Source organism: Phacochoerus africanus, chromosome 3 (assembly GCF_016906955.1).
Source record: "Phacochoerus africanus isolate WHEZ1 chromosome 3, ROS_Pafr_v1, whole genome shotgun sequence".
Classification (NCBI taxonomy): domain Eukaryota; kingdom Metazoa; phylum Chordata; class Mammalia; order Artiodactyla; family Suidae; genus Phacochoerus; species Phacochoerus africanus.
Window position 1 is genome coordinate 131,650,033 of NC_062546.1, and position 23,222 is coordinate 131,673,254.

A 23,222-nucleotide genomic window follows, 5' to 3' on the forward strand; every position below is an offset into this window, starting at 1 on the left:
AAGAGACTACTACGAGCAATTATATGCCAATAAAATGAACAACCTAGAAGAAATGGACAGATTCGTAGAAAGGTACAACCTTCCAACACTGAACCAGGAAGAAAAGATGAACGGACCAATGACAATAAATGAAACTGAGGAGTTCCTGTCCTGGCTCAGTGACAACGAACCCAACCAGTATCCAGGATGATGCGAGTTCAGTAGGTTAAGGATCTGGCATTGCCATGAACTGTGATATAGATCACAGATGCACCTTGCATCCCGCATCCCAAGTTGCTATGGCTGTGGTGTAGGTTTGCAGCTGCAGCTCCAGTTGTACCCCTAACCTAGGATTTTCCATCTGCCATGGGTGTGGCCCTAAAAAGACAAAAAAAAAAAAAAGAAAAGTAATGAAGTTGATAATGTGATTTAAAATCTTCCAACAAACAAAAGTCCAGGACCAGATGGCTTCACAGGTGAATCCTATCAAACATTTAGAGAAGAGTTAATACTTATTCATCTGAAACTATTCCAAAAAAATCGCAGAAGGAACACTCCCAAACTCATTCTGAGACTATCACCACCCTGATGCCAAAACCAGAGACACTACAAAAAAAATTATAGGCCAATATCACTGATAAACATAGATGCAAAATCCTCAACAAATTATCAGCAATAAACATAGATGCAAAATCCTCAACAAATTATCAGCAAACTGAATCTAACAGTACATTAAAAGAATCATACACCATGGGATCAAGTGGGATTTATCCAAGGGATGCAAGGATTTTTCAAGATCCACAAGTCAATCAGTGTGATACATCCCAATAAAAAAATTGAAGGATAAAAACCATATGGTCATCTCAACAGATGCAGAAAAAGCCTTCAACAAAATCCAACATCCATTTCCGATTAAAAACGACCCTCCAGAAAGTGGGTATAGAGGGAACCACAACATTAGCAAAGGCCATATATGATAAACCCATAGCTAACATCATTCTAAATTGTGAAAAGCTGAAAGAATTTCTGCTAAGATCAGGAACAAGACAAGGATGTCACCTCTCCCCACTTTTAGTCAACATAGTTTTAGAAGTCCTAGCCACAGTGATCAGAAGAAGAAAGAAAGAAAAGGAATCTAAATTGGAAAAGAGTTCCCGTCATGGCACTGCAGAGATGAATCCGACTAGGAACCATGAGGGTGTGGGTTCAATCCCTGGCCTTTCTTAGTGGGTTGAGAATCCAGCATTGCTGTGAGCTGTGGTGTAGGTCGCAGATACAGTCAGATCTGGCACTGCTGTGGCTCTGGCATAGATCGGCAGCAACAGCTCTGATTAGACCCCTAGCCTGGGAACCTCCATATGCCGCAGGTGTGGCCCTAAAAAGACAATAAACAAATAAATAAATAGAAAAAGAACAAGTAAAATTGTCACTGTCTGCAACTGACATGATACTAAACATAGAAAACCCTAAAGATACTACCAGAAAACTACTAGAGATAACCAATGAATTTGGTATAGCTGTGGGATAGAAAATTAATACACAGAACTCTCTTACATTGTTATACGCTAACAATGAAGGATCAGAAAAAGAAATTAAGGAAACAATGCCATTGACTATTGCATCAAAAAGAATAAAATACCCAGAACTAAACCTACCTAAAGAGGCAAAAGACCTGCATTCTGAAAACTATAAGACACCGATGAAGGTAATCGAAGATGACACAAACTGATGAAAAAATACTATGCTCTTAGATTAGAAGAATCAATATCAAAATGACTATAATACACATGGTAATCTACATAGATTCAGTGAAATATGTGCTAAATTACCAATAGTATTTTTCACAGAACTAGAACAAAAAAAATTTTAATTTGTATAGAAACAAAAAAGATCCTGAATAGCCAAAGCAATCCTGAGAAAGAAAAATGGAACTGGAGGAATCAGGCTCCCTGACTTAAGACTATACTACAAAGGCATAGTCATCAAAACAGTGTTGTACTGGCACAAAAACAGAAACATAGATCAGGAGAACAGCATAGAAAGCCCAGAAATAAACCCACCTACCTAATCTACAACAGATGCGAGAATATACAATGAAGAAAAGACAGTCTCTTCAATAAGTGGTGCTGGGAAAATAGGACAGCTATATGTAAAAGAATGGAAATTAAAACACCTCTAATGCCATACACTAAAATAAACTCAAAATGGATTAAAGACCTAAATATAAGACCAGATACTATAAAACTCTTAAAGGAAAACATAGGCAGAACACTTTCTGATATAAACCACATCAGTATCTTTTTTTGATCCACCTCCTAGAGTAATGAAAATTAAAAAAATAAAATGGGACCTAAGTAAACTTAAAAGCTTTTGCACAGCAAGGGAAACCATAAACAAAACAAAAATACAACGCACAGAATCAAAGAAAATATCTGCAAACGCAGTGACCAACTAGGAATTAATCTCTAAAATATACAAACATCTCATACAGTTTTATACCAGAAAAAAAAAAACTAATTTAAAAATGGTCAGAAGATCTAAACAGACATTTCTCCAGAGAAGACAGGCCAAAAGCCAAAAAGCATATGAAAAGATGCTCAACATCACAATTTACTGGAGAAATGCAAACAAAACTACAATGAGGTACCACCTCACATTGGTCAGAATGGCCATCACCAAAAATTCTACAAACAATAAATGCTGGAGAGGGTGTGGAGAAAAGGGAGCCCTCCTACACTATTGGTAGAAATGTAAGTTGATTCAACTACTATGGAGAACAGTATAGAGGTTCCTCAAAAAGCTAAATGTAGAACTTCCATATGACCTGGCAATCCCACTCTTGGGCATATATCTGGAGAAATTCTTAATTTGAAAAGATATGTGCACCCCAATGTTCACCGACACACCATTAACAGTAGCCAAAACATGGAAGCAACCTAAATGTCCCTCAACAGAAGACTGGATAAAGAGGAGTGGTGTAGGAATTCCCATTGTGGCTCAGCGGCAGCAAACCCGACTAGCATCCATGAGGATGTGGGTTTAACCCCTGGCCTCACTCAGTGGGTTAAGGATCCCGTGTTGCCATGAGCTGTGGTGTAGGTCACAGATGTGGCTCAGATCCCACGTTTCTTTGGTTGTGGTGCAGGCGAGCAGCTGCAGTTCCAATTTGACCCCTAGTCTGGGAACTTCTGTACAGCCCTAAAAAGACAAAAAAAAAAAAAAAGAGAAGAAAAAATGGTACATATATATATACAATGGAATATTACTTGGCCATAGAAAATAATGAAATAATGCCATTTTAGCAATATGGATGACCTAGAAATTATCATACTAAGTGAATTAATAAGTTGGAAAGAGACAAACATATGAAATCACTAATATGTGGAATCTAATAAAAAATGATACAAAAGAACTTACAAGACAGAACAGACTCAAAAGATTTAGAAATCAAGCTTATGGTTACCAAAGGGAAAACACGGTGGGGAGGGATAGATTAGGGGGTTGAGACTAATATATACACACTACTATACATAAAACAGGTAAGTAGGAATTCCCTTTTAGCTCTGAAGAACTTGACGTGGTGTCTGTGGAGATGCAGATTTGATCCTTGGCCTCACTCAGATGCAGCTCAGATCCCAGTGCTGCCATGCTTGTGGGACAGGTTGGCAGGTGCAGCTCTAATTCAATTCCTAGTCCAAGAACTTCCATATGCCATGGGTGTGGCCCTAAAGGGCAGGGGGGAGATGGGTAACAAGGACCTATTGTATAGCACTGGGAAATATATGCAATACTGTGTAGTAACCTATATGAGAAAAGAATCTGAAAAGGAATGGATATATTGTATAACTGATTTACTTTGCTACAAACTAAGCTGAAACTAAGACAACTTTGTAAGTTAGCTATACCCCAATATAATTTTTTAACTTCTGCACAAACAATAAACAGAGCGAAAAGGCAACCTACAGAGAAAACATCTGTAAACCATATATCTGATAAATTAATACCTAAAATATATAAAGAATTCCTAGGACTTAATAACAATAAAAAACCTGATTTTTTAAATGGCAAAGGACTATAATAATTTCTCCAAAGATGTACAAATGGCCAAAAAGTATACAAAGAGAGACTCAACATCACAAATCATTAGTAAAATGCAAATCACAGCTACAATGAGATAGAACTTCAGACCCATCAGGATGGCCAAAAAAATCAAAGCAAAACTGAAAATAAGTGCTGGCAAGGATCTAGAAAAACTGGAACCCTGTACACTGCTGGCAATAATGTAAAATGGTGCAACTACTATAAAAGTAGTATGGATACTCCTCAAAATATTAAAAATTACCACATGATCCAGCAACTCCACTTCTGGGTATATAATAAAAGAATTGAAAATAGGCTATCAAAGACATATCTGCACACCTGTGTTCAAAGCAGCATTATTCACAATAGCCAAGAGGAAGAAGCAACCCAAGTATCCATCAATGGATTAATGGATCAACAAAACAGGATATATCCATACAATGGAATACTACTATCTAGTCTTTAAAAACAAAGAAATCCTGCCTTTTGCAGCAATCCTGATGAACCTTGAGGACAGTAGGCTGAGTGAAATAAGGCAGCCACAAAAAGACAAACACTGCATGATTTCACTGATACGAGCTACCTAAAGTAATCAAACTCATGGAAATAGAAAATAGATGGTGGATACCAGGGGCTGAGAAGAGAAGGAGCTGGAGAGTTGCTCAGTGAATACAGAATTCCAGTTTTGCAAGATGGAAAAGTTCTAGAGGTCTGTCACAGAACAATGCACATATTGTTAACACTACTGTATACTCAAAAATGGTTAAGAAGGTAAGTGTTATGTTATTTGTTACCACACACACACAGCAAAAACCTCTGGCATGTTTTTCTGTAAAAACTGAGAAAGTGAATCTAAAATCTACACAGAAATATGCTAAGGACCAAGAATAGCTAAAAGAATTTGGAAAAAGAACTAAGATGATTTATTTATACTACCCACCTTCAAGACTTATTCAAGATAAAGTTACAGTAATCAAGGCACAGAAGTAACTGGCACTAGGATAGACATAAGATCAACAGAACACAGCAGTATGTCTAGAAATAGACCAGGATATAGATCCAAATGATTTTCAACAAAGTTACCAAAATAATTCAATCGGAAAAGATTTCTCAATAAATAGCGCTAGAACAACGGGATGTCCATTTAGGAAAAGAAGAAAAATGTGCTTGTCTAGCACAAACATCAATTTGAAATAAATCATAGACAAACATAAAATTTACATCTACAAAACAACTAGAAGCAAGCATAGGAGAAAATCTCAAAACACTAGTCATCAGAAAAATGCAATTATAAGTACAATGAGATACCACCTCACACCCACGAGAATAGCAAAAATTTAAAAACAATACCAAATTTGGCAAATATGTGGAGAAACCGGAATTTTTATTTGGAAATGTAAGTGGTACAACCATTTTAAGAACGTTTGGCAGTCTCTTTAAACATTCACTTAGTATAAACTATGTAAGTAATTCCACTCCTAACTATTTAACCAAGAGAAAGGAAAGATGTCCAGACGAAGATATGTATGAGAATGTTACAGTAGCTTCATTCATAATAGCCTAACTGGAAAAGACCTAAAAGTTCACTAACAGTTAATGGATAAATATATTATGGTATATTCATGCAATGACACACTACTCAACAACTAAAAACGATGAGTAACTGATACAAGCAACACAATAAATGAATCCAAAACATTCTGTTGAGTGAAAGAAGCCAGACACAAGAGTATATACAGAATGATTCCATTTATATCAAATTCTAGAAAGGCAAATATGATCTAGAGTGCCAAAAGGCAGATCAGTGGTTATATAAGGCCAGAGGTAGAAAAAAACTAACTGCAAAGGGCACAAAAGAACTCTGAGGATAACATTTATACTTTAATAATGATGGTGGATTCACAAGTGAATACATTTCAAAACTTCATCACACTGTATACTTAAAAATGGAGGGATTTTTTTATGTGAATTATACCTCAATAAATTTTATTCAAGAAATAGATTATGAGGCTGTACTGCCCATAGTAACCACAAGTGGCTATTTGAATTTAAACCAATCACAGTTAAATAAAGTAAAAAAAAAAATTTCACATTCTCAGTCTCATTAAGCCACATTTCAAGTGCTCAATAACCACATGTGGCCAATGGACATTGGCTATACAGACAGGGGAAATTTCCATCATTACAAAAAGTTGTACTAGTACTGGACAGCAATGTTACAGAGGCTCTATATTAGACAATTAACAATTTGATACCTATATCCACATACATGTTAATATATCAACAGTGTTGCAAAAAAACAATTTTGTGACCAAAAAGAATGCCTCTCCTTCAAATGCCCATTGAAATTTTATGAAAGTTAACTGTTTAATTTTTATAATAAACAAGGAAAATCCCCCCCAAAGAAAAACCCTTTCATCTTTGATCCTATGCAATAAAACCAGACACCTCTTTCCCACAAAACACCCTCAAAACTAATCAAACAGCTTGCAAACTTTAAAACAGTTTTTTGTTTGTTTGGTCACAGCCATGGCATGTGGAAATTCCCAGGCCAGGATTCAAACCCAAGCTGCAGTTGTGACCTGCACCACAGCTGCAGCAATGTGAGATCCTGAGTGTACTGTTCCGCAAGGGAATTTCCATGACAGTTCTTCTAACAATCTTTGGGTAAAAGAAGAAATGTAAATTAATAGTATATATTACTTAGAGACAGGATTAAGATGGTGGAATAGAAGGACTGGAACTCAACTTCTCTCCTAAAAACAACAAAATTCACAACTAAAGGCTGAGAAATCTCCACCCAAATGGACCAGAAACCTTAAAAAAGACACCCTACTCCAGAAGAAAAAGAGGAGGACACATCAAGAGGTAGGAGGGGCGATTACACGATATAAACAACCCCATACCTCCAGGGTGGGAAGCTCCACAGACTGAAAACTAACTGGTTCACAGAGACTCACCTACAGGAGTGAGAGCTCTGAGCCCCACATCAAACCCTCACGTGCGGGGACCTGGCACTGGGAGAAAGAGCCCCTGGAGCATCTGGCATTGAAGGCCAGCAGGGCTTGTGCACAGGAGCTCCACAGGACTGGGGGAAACGGAGACCCCATTCTTAAAAGGCACACACGGACTTTGACGTGCACTGGGTACCAGAGCAGAGCGAGGTCTCCATAGGAATCTGGATCAAACCTCACTGCAGTTCTTGGAGGACATCCTGGGAAAACAGGGGTGAATGTGGCTTTCTGTGAGGGAAGGACATTGAAGGCAAAGCTCTCGGGAATATTCAGCAGCTGCCTTTCTCTGGAGGTGGACATTTTTGGAAAATCTGGCCCCACCCCATCAGTCAGCACTGAGAAGCCCCAGGGCAAACAATCCAGGTGGGAATCACAGTCCCACCCCTCAGTGAACAGGCTGCCTCTAATCCCATCCAGAGACTAAGCCCCACCCACCAGAGGGATTAGAATTGGCTCCACCTACCAGTGGGCAGGCACCAGCCCCTTCCTTCAGGAAGCCTTCAGCAAGCCCCCATACTGACTTCAGCCACAAGGGGGGCAGACACCAGAAGGAAGAGAGGCTACAACTCTTTACTCTGTAAAAAGGTCACCACACCAAAAACCTATAAAAATGAAAAGACAGAGAACTATAACTCAGATGAGGGAGAAAGGAAAAACCCCAGAAAATCAGCTAAGCAATGAGGAGATTCTCAGCCTCCAGGAAAAAGACTTTAGACTGTCGATGCTGAAGATGATGCAAGACATTGGAAATAAACTGGAGGCAAAGATGGATAACTTACAGGAAACACTGACCAAAGAGATACAAGATATGAAACTTAAACAAGATGAAATGCAAAATACAATAACTGAAATAAAAAGCTCACTAGAAGCAGCTAACAGCAGAATACAGGAGGCAGAAGAACAAATAAGCGAGGTGGAGGACAGATTAGTGGAAATTACGGATGCAGAACAGAAAAGAGAAAAAAGATTGAAAAAAATGAAGAGAGTCTCAGGAAACTCTGGGACAATGTTAAATGCACCAACATCCATATTACAGGGGTGCAAGAAGGAGAAGAGAGAGAGAAGGGGACAGAAAAAATATTCCAAGAGATAATAGCCGAAAATTTCCCTAACATGGGAAAGGAACCACTCACTCAAATCCAGGAAGCACAGTGAGTATCATATAAAATAAACCCAAGGAGGACTACACCAAGACACATATTAATCAAACTGACCAAAATTAAAGACAAAGAGAAAAGACTGAAAGCAGCTAGGGAAAAGAAACAAGTAACATACAAGGGAATCCCGATAAGGTTATTGGCAGATTTCTCAGCAGAAACTCTGCAGGCCTGAAGGGAGTGACTTAATATACTTAACGTGATGAAAGGAAAAGACCTCCAACCAAGATTACTTTACCCAGCAAGGCTCTCATTCAGATTTGAAGGAGAAATCAAAACCTTCACAGATAACCAAAAGTTGAGAAAATTCAGCAACACTAAGCCAGCCTTACAACAAATACTAAAGGAACTTCTCTAGGCAGAAAAGAAAAGACAGCAACAGGAAACAAAAATTCCGCAAATGACAAGGCTCACCAGTAAAGGCATATATACAGTAAAGATACGAAATCATCCATGCATAATTATACCACCAAAATCAGAAATCATGAGAAGAGGTGGGTAGAAATGCAGGACACTGGAGATGAACTTGCAATTAAGAGAACTTAAAACAATCTCATATACATATAGACTCTTATACCAAAACTTCAGAATGACTGCAAACCAAAAATCTACAATTGATACACAAACAAGGAATCTCTGGAGAAGAAATATATCTCATAGTAAATAAGTGCATAATCCACCATAAAGGGGGTCATTTGACATCATTCTTGGAATGCTGAAGTCTTCTTAGATCTGATTCTGATTTCCTCTCCATCAAAGAATTTATGATTATAATTAAATAATGCAACTGTACAATAATACAGTTCTACAATTGTATTATTAATAACCATTTCTCTCCATGGTACAATGTAAGGTCTATAATGTCTTGTTTATCACATCACCTAGAATGGTGTAATGCCTATATTGAGGAATCAATAAGATGTAATACATTGTGAGGACATATTTATATAGCTACACTGTTTTTTAACCAGTTTATGCATTTTATATTCTACTTATTTTCAGAGGGTATATTATTTTTGTTATTCTTACAGTTAAGTTATTCTTTTTATTATGCTATATAAAACACTTAATGGTATATAAGGCTTTCTTCTTTATAAATTTTAGTTGCATAACATAACAATTTTAATATAATGCTAATTTTTAAAGAAATATTGAAATATAATAGATAATACTAAATAGTAAGGATGAAAGCCATACAAAATGGGATAAAGTATGGAATAAATTTCCTATTTGTCTCAGCATATTTTCCATTCCACTTCTTCAGAGGGAGTCACTTAATCTGTTTCTTAAGATCCATGATATAATAATCTGTGTGAATGTAATTGTGTTTAAACGTATGTATTTTATTCTGTAAAAAAAAATTAAAAAATTTCCAAAAAAAGTATATATTACTTAGAAATTGAAGATATAGAAAACATGGGGAAATCTACGTAGTAACTATTCATTATTTGGTCAGTACCCCTTTCTTGGAAACCATCCCTTCCACCACTATCCTCCTTATGGTGTTACCTCATTTATATATAATCCTACTCTCCATGGTGGGACAAACCACAGCATCACACCTCACGCTTGTAGAGACTACCACTGGGGTAGGTTCCTTGTTAAGGTTAGACCAGTGAGTCCTTTCTCTGGGATGTTTGGAGTTGGCACTAAAAAGAAATGTCAGAATGGTCCCTCTCTGGGGGGGGGGTGTGAAACTGTAAAATGTAAAATTTGAGATCTACTGGTGTTCACGTTTTTCTACCACATGGAAAAGGCACACTGACTATCCTAAGAACAGAAACAAAAGCCTCTCATAGGCCAGAAGGAGTACTGACTAGGAACCATGAGGTTTCGGGTTCAATCCCTCGCCTCGCTCAGTGGGTTAAGGATCCAGCGGTGCCGTGAGCTTCAGCATAGGTCGCAGACGCGGCTTGGATCCTGCATTGCTGTGGCTGTGGTGTAGGCCAGCAGCTACAGCTCCGATTAGACCCCTAGCCTGGGAACCTCCATATGCCGCATGTGCGGCCCTAGAAAAGGCAAAAAGACCCCTCCCCCCCAAAAAAAAACCAATGATCACAAAACTGCAGAAAAACAACTATACTTACATACATTGCTGGGAGCATTCTAAATTTTCTAGAAAACAATCTAATAAAAAATCTAACAAAAACTTTCAATTACTTCTTAATTTTCATAAAATATTCTCTGATTAATTCTGCTTTGGGGCACACAGGCCATGAAAACATCCCTAAGCAATGGTAAGAAGACAATAAAAGGAGTACCAAGATATCAGGGCAACGTTATTTACAACATAAAGCTTTTCAGACATATACATAAATCAAATAGTAGAAGAGTCAAATTGTAGTAGAGCCATAATGGAATAAAGTTATTAAAGTCAAAATTACATGTCTAAAGCCAATACTCAGAAATGTGTAATAATAAAGTTTTAAAAATAAAAAGCACAATATAATATGGATTACTGATTACAACTATATAAAGTATATTTATACTTATTGGCAAAGATTAGAAATTAATGTGGAATGATGTTAACTCTATAATCTTTAAATTCTTATTTCTGTAAGGTTTAAATTTAGGATAAAACAAGCAACAGATCTCAACAGCCTATCTTTGAAAACAGTATTTTAACTTCTAGTAACTAAATACATATTTTACAAGTTTAAGTAAAGCTTGCAAAACATATCTTTTGTCTCTTATCTAAACCTGCTCCATCCAATTTTATTTATTAGGAAATACACAGTGTTCAATAGTTCACCTCAGATCTAAGGCATTATTTTTGCTTTTTTTTTTTTTTTTTTTTTAGTGGCTGCTCCTGCAGCATATGGAGGTTCCCAGGCTAGGGGTCCAATCAGAGCTATAGCCGCTGACCTACACTACAGCCACAGCCACATCAGATCCGAGCCCTATCTGCAACCTACACCACAGTTCACAGCAATGCTGGATCCTTAACCCACTGAGCAAGGCCAGGGATCAAACCTGCGTGCTCATGGATGCTGGTCAGATTGGTTTCCACTGAGCCATGACAGAACCCCAGGAAATTTTTTTTAAAGAAACTCCTTATGAGAAATAAAATGACAATTTAAAAAATTTTCCACATTTTAAACAAACTTCTGTAGACTGTCTACACTACTGATTCATTTGGTAGAATATATACCCTGAGACTTAGAATAGCACCATACATACCTGATGCAATGACAGGATCTTTCATAAGCTCCCTAGTTATTGGACATATAAATTCATCAGGAATTCCAGAAGAAAGGATTTTCACCTTTTTCCTGAGCTCTTCAATTTTCCTCAGAACTTTACTCCGCAACCCTAGAGATTCTGAAGAGAAATTATTATGTTATGGCTAGAGAATTACTTTTAACCTCTAAACACGTCTTCAGCAAACAGAGAAAGATTTTATCCACTACAATCAAAAATCTTCAGATAGACTGTTTTACCACGTGGAACCTCTTCTTTACAAATTCTTTAACGAATCTTTGTAATAAATACTGGGCATTCCCACTGTGGTGCAGTGGGTTAAGAATTCGACTGTAGCTCATGCCCCTGCAGAGGGGCAGGTTCGATCCCTGGCCCAGAGCAGTGGGTTAAAGGACCCAGCATTGCTGCAGCTGTGACATAGCTTATAGCTGAAGCTCAGATTCAATTTCTGGCCGGATAACTTCCATATGCTGCAGGTGCAGCCATTAAAATTTTTTTTTCTTTTTTAAAATATACTTTAAATATACATTTTAAAATATACTTTATATATATTATATATAAAATACTGTGTTATTAACTCAGCAATAGAAAGTTTATTCTAAGTAACTTTCAAATCTCTAAGTTTCTCAAGAATTTCACATTGCTAGAACACTAATATACTACACAAAATCAGAAAACACTCCTTATTACAGGTTTAGTCAACAAAAAATTTCCTAAAAATAAATTTTAAAAAGTTCAGTTTAATAATATAAAAATTCCACCTTATATTTTTGAACATTATGAAACAGGATATATTATTTGCTCGTAATATGTAACAATCTCAAGTGAAACACAATCTCAAATAAAGGTCATCTGTTTGTCTAAGACTGTATGCATAAATTTTGTATCTTAAATTTTTAAAATTCTTAATTTTTAATTTCAAGAAGTTTAATATAATTAAATTCAGGAAATTTAGTGTTATCAGATGTTTTGTATCTTTAGATAAACTAGCTGACAGTTCTGTTTTAGGTAGAGGTGTTTGGGAGGTTGGGGTGGGTAGAAAAAAAGAATTACATTTCAGAATGCCTCAAACTTCCCATAAAAAACCAAATCAGCTTTCTGATTAGAAGGTAATTCTCTATAGTGTTTATATACACCTTATGACACCTTTTGCCTGGCAATCTTTTCAAGGATGTTTGCAAACTTCCTTGGAAGCTAGAGACAGTGTCTCCCTGCCAGTCAGAGGGCAAATTTGTTTCCTGACAAGTACAAAGATAACGTCTTCCTCATGAACTAGTTTGCTAGAAGTCCTCCTATAAGATGGGGGTTTCATAAATTCGGGGTTCCTCAGCTATGACACAAACACAAATTGCCCCCACAAGACTTACGGGGAAAGGGGAGCCAATGAGAATGTGAAGTTCATGTCTCCTGCTGTGCCATGAGTAATAAATGACTTAAATCTATTTGGACTCACTGACCACATCTAGAGAAGTACCAAGTCAACCCAGCAGCTTCCTACATCATAGGGACTATTGCACAACCCTCCTATGACTTCTTTCCTGTGTAATTCACCGAAACCAAATTGAGAATTTCTAAAAAAAATTTTTAAAAGCACCACAACACATTTATAATTAGACAGTAGTCATCTCATTAAAGGGGATAATTATACAACGTGTAATAAGGATACAGAATCATTTAATATTCTGAAAACTGCATACATTACCCTGTCAAAAATACTATACATGTGTGCTAACACCCTTACAATTCAACAATAAAAAGACAAATCAATTTTAGGAGTTCCCACTGTGGCACAGAGCAGCGGCTCAGTGTCTGCGGAGGTGTGGGTTCCTTTGGTCCTCAGGGTGGTGCAGTGGGCTGAAGGATCTAGTGTTGCTGAACTGCAGGATAGGTTGCAGCTGTGGCTCGGATTCAGTCACTGGCCTGGGAACTTATATTTGCTGCAGGTGTGGCAATTAAAAAAAAGAAAAATCAACTTTAAAAGGATAAAGTTCAAAAAAGAGATATACACAGCAACAAACACTTGAAAATATGCTACATATCATTACAAACGCAAATGCAAACCACAATGAAACACCATTTCTACTGGATGGCTATAATCAAAAAGGTAGGTAATAACCAGTGTTGACAAAAAGGTGAAGAAATTGGAAACCTAACACATTGCTAGTGGGAATGAAAAATAGCACAGCTGCTTTGGAAAACAGTCTGTCAGTTCCTCTAAATATTAAATGTAGAATTACTCTACTTTTAATTATATACCCAAGATAAATGAAAATATACTCATACATATTTATTCATAGAAGCCTTATTGATAAATGCCAAAAAGAAGAAACAAGCAAATGTCCATCAACTGATGAATGGATAAACAAAATGTGGTATAGCTATACAATGGAATACTATTTAGCAGTATAAAGGAATGAACTACTCATACATACAAAACATGGAAATATGGATGAATCCTGAAAGGATAAATAAAAGAAGCCATATATAAAAGGCCACATATTGTATGATTCCCCTTACAAGAAATGTCCAAAATAGGTAAATCCTATTTCTACAGAAGACAGATTAGTGGTTGCCAAGAGGCTACAGAGAGGCTAGAATGGGTTTGGGGGAGGATAAAAATGTTCTGAAATTAGACAGTGGTGATGACTCTGTAACTCTGAAAGTACACTAAAATCCACTGAATTGTACACTTAAGAAAAAAATGATTTGTACATGGAAAATTACAAAGCATTGTCAAAAGACATTAAGACGACCTGAATAAATAAAAAAATATAACGTAAATGGAATATAAGTTGGTGCAACCACTATGGAGAACAGTATGGAGGCTCCTCAGAAAACTAAATATAGAAAAGAACTAACATATGATCCAGCAATCCCACTCCTGGGCATCCATCTGGAGAAAACCATAATTTAAAAAGATGTGTGCACCCTTATGTTCACTGCAGCACTATTTCCAACAGCCAAGACATGGAAGCAACCTAAATGTCCACCAACAGAGGACTGGAAAAAGATGTGACACATAAATGCAATGGATTATTAGCCATAAAAAGAATGAAATAATGCCATTTGCAGCAACAGGGATGGACCTAGAAATTATCATACTAGGTGAAGTCAGACAGAGAAAGGCAAATAAAATGATATCACTAATATGTGGAATCTAATTTAAAATGATGCAAAGGAACTTACAAAATAGAAACAGCCTCAAAGATTTTGAAACCAAATTTATGGTTACCAAAGAGGAAATGTGGGGGGAGGGATAAACTGGGGGTCTGGATTGACATATACACACTACTATATATAAAATAGATAGGTAACAAGGACCTACTGTATAGCACAGGGAAATTTACTCAACATTGTATAATAACCTCTATGGAAAAAAGAATGGATACATGTATAACTGATTTACTTTGCTGTATTCTTGAAATTAACACAACTTTGTAAGTCAACTATATTCCAATAAAATTTTTTTTAAATAACTTGTGCATCAAGAGTTCCCGTCATGGCTCAGCAGTTAACGAACCCGACTAGCATTCATGAGGTTGCGGATTTGATCCCTGGCCTTGCTCAGTGGGTTGGGGATCTGGCAGTGCAGTGAGCTGTGGTGTAGGCCAGTGGCTACAGCTCCAATTCAGCCCCTAGCCTGGGAACCTCCATATGCCACGGGTGTGGCCCTAAAAAGACAAAAAGGCAAAAAAAAAAAAACCCCAAACAAAAACTTTTGTGCATCAGAGGGCACTGTCAACAAAGTCTAACAATAAGCCACAGAATAGGAGAAAATACAAATCACATACCTTATTAAGGGTCTAGAATCCAAATTTATATAAACAACTCAACAAAAAAGACAACCCAGTTTTTTTAATGGACAAAGAAATCTGAATAGACTTTCTCTAAAGATGTACAAATGGCCAATGAGCACATGAAAAGTTGTTGAATGTCACTAGTCGTCAGGAAAATGCATATCAAAACCATAATGAGAAACCACTAGGATGGCTATAATTTGAAAAGCAAACGTGTTGATGAGGATGTGGAGAAACTGGAATCCTCATACACTGCTGGTGAGAGCATTAAAAAAAATGTAGTTGCTCTGGAAAACAGGCAGTTTTTCAAAGGTAAACACAGAGTTACCATATGACCCGCCAATTCCACTCCTAATTATATGCCCAAGAAAACTGAAAACAGATGCCCACACAATACTTGTACATGAAGGTTCATAGCAGCATTACTCATAAAATCTAAAAAAATGAGAACAATCTAAATTCAGTCAACGGATGAACAAATGAGCAAAAGTTGTAAATTCATACAATGGAATATTCAGTCATAAAAAGAAATGAAGTACTAACATATACTACAACATGTATGACCCTTGAGACATGCTAAGCCAAAGAGGCTAGACACGAAAGGCCAATCCTTCCAGACAGAAAGCAGATGAATGGTTGCCAGGAGCTAGACAAAAACAGAATAGGAGTGACTGCCAATGGGCATGGAGTTTCCTCCGGAAGTGATGAAAATGTTCTTGAATCACGTAGCGGTGATGGTTGTACAACTCTGTGAGTACACTAAAAATTACTGCACTTATAAAAGAGTGAATTATATCACAATTTAAACATACATATTTAATAATATATCTACATATACGTGTGTGTGTGTATAATACAAAAATATAAATATATATATTTTTTGTCTTTTTAGGGCTGCACCCTCAGCACATGGAAGTTCCCAGACTAGGGGTCGAAACCCAGCTGCAGCTGCTGGCCTATGCCACAGCCACAGCAATGCACAATACAAGCTTCATCTGTGACCTACACTACAGCTCAAGGCAACACTGAATCCTTAACCCATGAATCCTTAACCCACTGAGCAAGGCCAGAGATCAAACCTTCATTCTCATAGATACTAGTCTGGTTTCTTACTGCTGAGCCACGATGGGGAAGTCCAATATATTTTTTAATTACAGTTACATAGTGGCTTTAATTACCTAAAGAAACAGTATGTAACATTTCTTTTCCATTATCAAGTAACAATATACTTTCCTCTGTTTTTGGGGTTTTTTTTGGGGGGGGGGGCTATACCCATGGCATGCAGAAGTTCCCAGGCCAGGGATCAATCCACGGCAGTGACAATGCCTGATCCTTAACCTACTAGGCCACCAGGAACTCCTTAAAAAACACACTTCCCTTCTATACAAAGACATACACCAGAAAACTACTGTGGTCGAATATTAAAAGGAGACCATTAATGCAACTCAATCCAACCTCAGAGTAAATCATCAGAAGTTGTTTTTAAGACTACCTATCTTTCATTAATCTTACCAATCTTCAAATCATCAGCCAGACTTTCTTTTGTAAGATTCAACAGTTCTCTTCCATCAATATTATTCATTTTGAAAATATCAACGAGGTCTTTTAAACCTTGTGCACAAAGCCAGTCTGAGACGGCGTCCTCTGACCAATCTTCGACAAATTGCTCTGGTTGATCTTCTGGGATCCTTGCTTAAAACACAAACAAACCAAAAAAACCCTCAAACAAAAGGTAAGTGAAGTACAAGCAAAAGTATTTCTTTTATAAACATTCTCACTTTGTAGCAAAAAAGCAAATGAAATTTTCTTGAGTCAGTGTTTTCTACTTTAAAATCCTTTAAGAAATTTCAAAAAATCAAACAATACTATGCATAATTAAAGTATTATTTAATATTACATTAAATACTACACTTTCAGAACTTTTTCCACTCCAGAAAAAGCTTTTATTATATAAAATTCATATCAGCAAAAGTCTATCTAATCTACCAACTGCCTATCAGCACCACTATTTGGTTAATTTTGACGGTGATAAAAATTTTTTGGAGTTCCCGTCGTGGCGCAGTGGTTAACGAATCCGACTAGGAACCATGAGGTTGCAGGTTCGATCCCTGCCATTGCTCAGTGGGTTAACGATCCGGTGTTGCCGTGAGCTGTGGTGTAGGTTGCAGACGCGGCTCAGATCCCACGTTGCTGTGGCTCTGGCGTAGGCTGGTGGCTACAGCTCCGATTAGACCCCTAGCCTGGGAACCTCCATGTGCCATGGGAGTGGCCCTAGAAAAGGCAAAAAGACAAAAAGACAAAAAAAAAAATTTTTTTTTAAAAACCCCAAAATTATGTAACAACATTGCTTGATGAAACCAAAAATAAAACCAACAAAATAAAACTATCATTTATATTTTGTTCAGGGCTATACTTACCTGAAAAATTAGTATACAGTATAAATAAAGAGCTCATGACATACACAACTGTAGACCCAAAAACATTTATATCAACAGTTTTAATGTAGGTCAATCACTTTAACACTGGGTTCTCTAAAATTATTTTTAAATGACATTAGTTTTGAATGTATGCTTTATATTGAGACAAGCAGTGTGAATTAATTTCTCAAAAAAATTACTGAATTTCTAACTTTAATGATAAATAGCATTGGTGAACTGGGTTAAATATGCCCTCCTTACTAACCTTGGCAAAGTGCTCCTGGGTCAAACTGCCAAATGTTCACTGTTTTGTCCATTGAACCAGTAGCAAGTAAAAGGATACTGGGTGCAAAGGCACAAGCTGTGACGTACCTAGTTAACAAAAACAACTATGATACATCCCCTCAGCCCAATTTTTTAATTATATTAACACAAAGTGAGGTAAGGTTCATACCTGGTGTGCTGAGTCAAGGTGTAAAGTATATTCTCAGTATTCTGCAAAACAACATAAACAGCTTTACCAGTAACTTTACTCTCACCTGAGTAAAGACTTGACTTGAATGGCTTATATACTCTATGTATTCTATTATTATTATGAGTCACTAATATAAGCTGAAACTTGACCCAATGAATACAGAATATCATTTATAACTAATACTATCAGGTACTTATTTCACTCTTTCTCAATTATCAGCACTGCTGTCTGCTGAAATTTTTAGTAAAATAGAGTCTTAACCACTTTGTCTCAACTTGCTAATGATAACCATGAAATAAATCATATCTTTGTTATGGCATTTGACTTGTACCCACTACAGAGCAGTAAGTAGAAATTAGTCACTTAGATTTTGAGTACATTTAGCTGGCCATCCAGTATCTAGATGCATTTAACTGATTATACACACACACACACACACACACACACATATCCAAAAATTTGTTAGTCATTTCTGTAAATGCAAAATCTTGCAAAAATTTCCTGAAAAATATTAAGGATCTAACTTAACTTGAATACTCTTTGCCACTTCCTGCCAACACTCAGTGATTTGAACTTATGTGTGAAGGACTAGCTTAGCTTCTTGCTTGACTGCTACACTTTGATGGCTTACATCTCTATTTCATTTAATGGCATACTTACAACCTAAACTTGACCGCTGTGAAGTTCCACTCAACACTGATTTCTCTTGGAGAATATTTTTGTCAATTACAGCTTGACTCTCTAGAAAATGTTCATTTTTCTTCATACTCATGCAACTTGGTCTTTATTCACATGGATATACAATAAGCCCCATGTTTCCAAATCCTTTATAACCTACTCTTCCTTATACTAGTCTCTAAATCCAGCCAGTACTCTAAAATGGTAGGCCACTTTGCCATCAAAGAAACCCGGTATACAAGTTTAAGAATAATTGATTTAAAAAGTGATTTTTCTGAATATTGGTGCTCTTTAAATCTGTTTTCTCTGATCAAAGATCTGTCCATCTTAAAACCATTTCTGAAATATTTAAGGGCTTGTTCCAGAACCAATACCTTACTTTCATAATTATTTTAGCATTTCTGAAAATGTACATATTATATTCTTCAGCACCCTGTTCAGAAAAAAATATACATTTTTCCCATCTTGCCTAACTAACCTTAAAGTTCAAAAGAATAAACATAATTACACAGATCACACAAGATTTTGAAATACTTACAGTATCATACACAATGACAGACTTATCCACTGATCTTTAAAAGAAAAAAATTATGGGTGAAAAGTTCTATAAAAACAAAATACAGTCTTTATGGAATTAATATTTTAAAATCACATCAAGAACTTTAAGAAAAGGCTGAAATATCGATAAACATTAAGAATGCAGTCTTTTGGAGTTCCTGTCGTGGTGCAGCAGAAATGAATGTGACTAGCATCCATGAGGATGCAGGATCCAGCATTGAAGTGAATGTGGTGTAGGTCGCAGACGCAGCTCAGATCTGGCATTGCTATGGTGTAGGCTGGGGGCTACAGCTCCAATTCAACCCCTAGCCTGGGAACTTTGATATGCTGCTAGTGCAACCCTAAGAAAAAAAAAAAAAAAGAATGCAGCCTTTTGTTCATACGTATGTATTTTTATTCAAAAAACTACATATCATGTACAAAATTTACCAGAAAATTATAAATTTATTCAACCCTGGCACATGCTACCTATACTGTATAGCTGTAAGCAGAAAAAGGATTTGTAATGCATAAAAAAGACACAATCTCATATCAAGTTAGTAACTCAAGGGGAAAAACCACTACAAGGAAAAGCTATTACTTGCTACTTGATTTGTTTACACTGTTCTTTATTATCAATATGGCTGTGCCTTAATTGCTAATCAATACAAACATACATATGTCTTGATTATGACTCATCTTTGAAAATTATAATTCTAAACTTGATATGGACTCTACATGGTCTCTTTTAATGCTATAAAAACTAAAACAATCATCTAGTGAAAAAAAATCACCATTCAAAAGAAAAATGCAATACCAAACTATATAATCAGAAACCAACAGATAAGTATGATTTTACACAATATTTTCAGCCTTTTGGAAATAGTTGTTATGCCACCATGATCTATCTTTCAAAATGAGAAAATATACCACCAGTACAAGTGTTACTACTCTCTGTAAAACTTTAATAGTATTTGTGCTGTTATTTAAGGAATCTGATTACAGTCTGATCACAGGTATCATATCTATTGGAAAGTTGGAAATTCCTTTGAATAAGACTTAAAATTCCTTATTTAGTAGGCTATACAATGTTGATAATAGATTCTAACTGCAGAATATCTGTCATAGACTTCAAATAGAAATTACACTTTACAAGCAAATGAGAAGCATATATGCATTCTGGATGCCAAAGCAGAATATAGCATTAAATATTAAATTATAGCCAAAAACATTAAGAAATAATATTGACAGCTCATGTATATGATAGACATGATTTACAAACACTCTTATTTAGTCCTAAATTCCTGAAGGTACAAGGTATTATTACTAGAATATTTAAAATTCTTAGGGGACGAGTTCCTGTTGTAGCTCAGTGGGTTAAGAACTTGATGTTGTCTCTGAGTTTGCAGGTTCAATCCCTGGCCTTGCTCAGTGGGTTAAGGATCCAGCGTTGCCACAAGCTGTGGTATACACTGCAGACTTGGATCCGGTGTCGCCATGGATGTGGTGTAGGCCAAAGCTGTGGCTCCAATTTGACCCCTGGCCCAGGAATTACCTTATGCTGCAGGCGCACCATAAGAAGAAAAAATTCTCAGGGAAACTTCATTACTTCTTAATATCCTTTAAAAAACAAACAAACAAACAAACAAAAACACCTAAAGGGAAATTCTACTTTCTGAACCTATCACTAGTGCAATTAAAACTAACTCATCCCAATGATGTATCACTTGAGAAGCTGGATCATCATTAGACAGTTTTGTATACAACAGATAGCCAGCCATAATGGCAATGAAATGGGTTCACTTGCTGACAAGACACAAATATGAATTTGAGAAGCAAAAGACCATACAGAACTAAGAGTCTACTGAAGCTAAACCAGAAGAAAGGAGGTTATGTTCAGAGACCTGCAGACATTTAGAGGTTAAAAAGATTTTAAATCACCTCCTATACCCATAATTTGACATGGGGATTCAAAGAAAGATGTAATAGAATTTGACAACTGATTAGGTTTGGGGGGAAAGAAATTAGGATTAGGGAAAAATAACAGTTTTTGATATCTGAGATTTAGGTTTGAAGGACCAAAAAATATTTATAACCACTATAAACAGACAAAATATCTTGAAACTACTAAAACAATATAAAACCCCAAAATATTCCCTAAATAAAACATAAACCAACACCAAACAAAAATTTCAATTGTTTTGGTACCCCTGGCTTTAGATAGATAGATAGAAACTTCCTTCAACTTTTCAGCACCCATATTCCATCACAATCTGCCCTGTCACCTTAACCCCACTTTGCTTTATAAATAACACATTAATATTCAAGCCTTTTAATACACTTATTTCACTTAGAGGGAGAGACAATATGGCACAGTAGAGGGACTCAAACCTACCTCCTGTCACAAAAATACCAAAATTACAACCAACTGCAGAACAACCATCAACAAAATAGATTAAGAGCTACCAAAAAAAGATATTCCATGCCCAAAGACAAAGAAGAAGCCAAATAAACATTGTAGGAGGAGCGCTTTCATAATATAAGCAATCTTATAGTCGCCAGGTGGGTGACCCATAGACTGGAAAACAACTATATTGCAGAGGCTCTCCCACAGGAGTGAGGGTTCCAAAGCCCATGTCAGGTTCACTAGCCTGGAGGCCTGGCATTGGGAGGAGGAGCTCCCTGAAGCATTTGACATTGAAGGTCAGCAGGGCTTGTGTGCAGGAGCTCCACAGGACTGGGGGAAACAGACTCCACTCTTGGAGGGTGCACTCAGGGTTTCATGTACACTGGGACCCAGGGCAAAGCAGGAATTTCATTAAAACCTGGGTCAGACCTACCTGTAGGCCTTGGAAGGTCTCCTGGGAAAGCAGGGGTGGCTATGGCCCCCTGTGGAGAACACTGGAGGCAGAGGTCCCAGGGAATAATCATCAGTGTGAGCTCACCTGGAATCTACCAATTTGGAAAAATCTGGTCCTACCCATCAGGTCTGAGAAGTACCAGCCCAAACAACCAACAGGGAAGGAACACAGCCCCACCCATCAGCAAAGAGGCTGAATAAAGACCTCCTAAGGCACACAGCCACCTCTAATCACACCCAGAGACAAAGACTCACCCACCAAAGGGACAAGATACAGCTCCACCAACTAGTGTGCAGGCACCAGCACCCTCCTATCAGGAAGGCTGCCACAAGCCCCATATCAAATTCACCCACAGGGGGGCAGACACGAGAAGCAAGAGAGGCTACAACCCTATAGCCTTCAAAAAGTAGACCACACAGAAAGCTAGACAAAATGAAAAGGCAGAGAAAAGTGACCCAGACAGAGGAAGAAGAAAAAAACTCCAGGAAATCAACTAAGTGACCTGGAGATTAGCAACCTCCATGAATAAGACTTTAAGAGTAATGTTAGTAAATATGATTCAAGATCCTGGGGAAAAAACTGGAAACAAAGACTGATAAACCACAAGAAACAGTGAACAAAGAAATAGATGGTTTAAAGATTAAGCAAGCACAAATGCAAAATACAGTAATTGAAATAAAATATTCACTAGAAGGAGACACTAAAAAGACCAAAAAAAGAGAAAATTATAGGCCAATATCACTAATGAACATAGATATAAAATCCTCACTAAATTACTAGCAAACTGAGTCCAACAGTACAAAAAGGATCATACACCATGATCAAGTGGGATTTATCCCAGTGAGGCAAGGATTTTTCAAGATTCACAAGTCAATCGGTGTGATAAACCCCATTAAAAAATTAAAGGATAAAAAACCATATGGTCATCTTAATAGATGCAGAAAAAGCTTTCAGCAAAATCCAACATTCTTTTTTGATTAAAAACGACCCTCCAGAAAGTGGGTATAGAGGGAACTTTAACATAAT

At 36.8% G+C, this 23,222-nt stretch overlaps 1 protein-coding gene across 4 annotated transcripts in view; it reads right to left on the bottom strand.

Moving 5' to 3' along the window:
* WDSUB1 (WD repeat, sterile alpha motif and U-box domain containing 1) overlaps positions 1-23,222 on the bottom strand; it is a 70,421-nt gene that overhangs the window by 23,119 nt on the left and 24,080 nt on the right. For 3 of the 4 annotated variants that reach the window (XM_047772677.1, XM_047772676.1, XM_047772679.1), the window contains 5 exons: positions 19,337-19,370; positions 18,100-18,140; positions 17,911-18,017; positions 16,741-16,920; positions 11,411-11,551 (listed from right to left, as the gene is read on the bottom strand). In XM_047772677.1, the coding sequence (XP_047628633.1) occupies positions 11,411-11,551; positions 16,741-16,920; positions 17,911-18,017; positions 18,100-18,140; positions 19,337-19,370 (503 nt within the window). The remainder of the gene's footprint in view (positions 1-11,410; positions 11,552-16,740; positions 16,921-17,910; positions 18,018-18,099; positions 18,141-19,336; positions 19,371-23,222) is intronic. The other variant, XM_047772678.1, reaches the window with a different exon arrangement.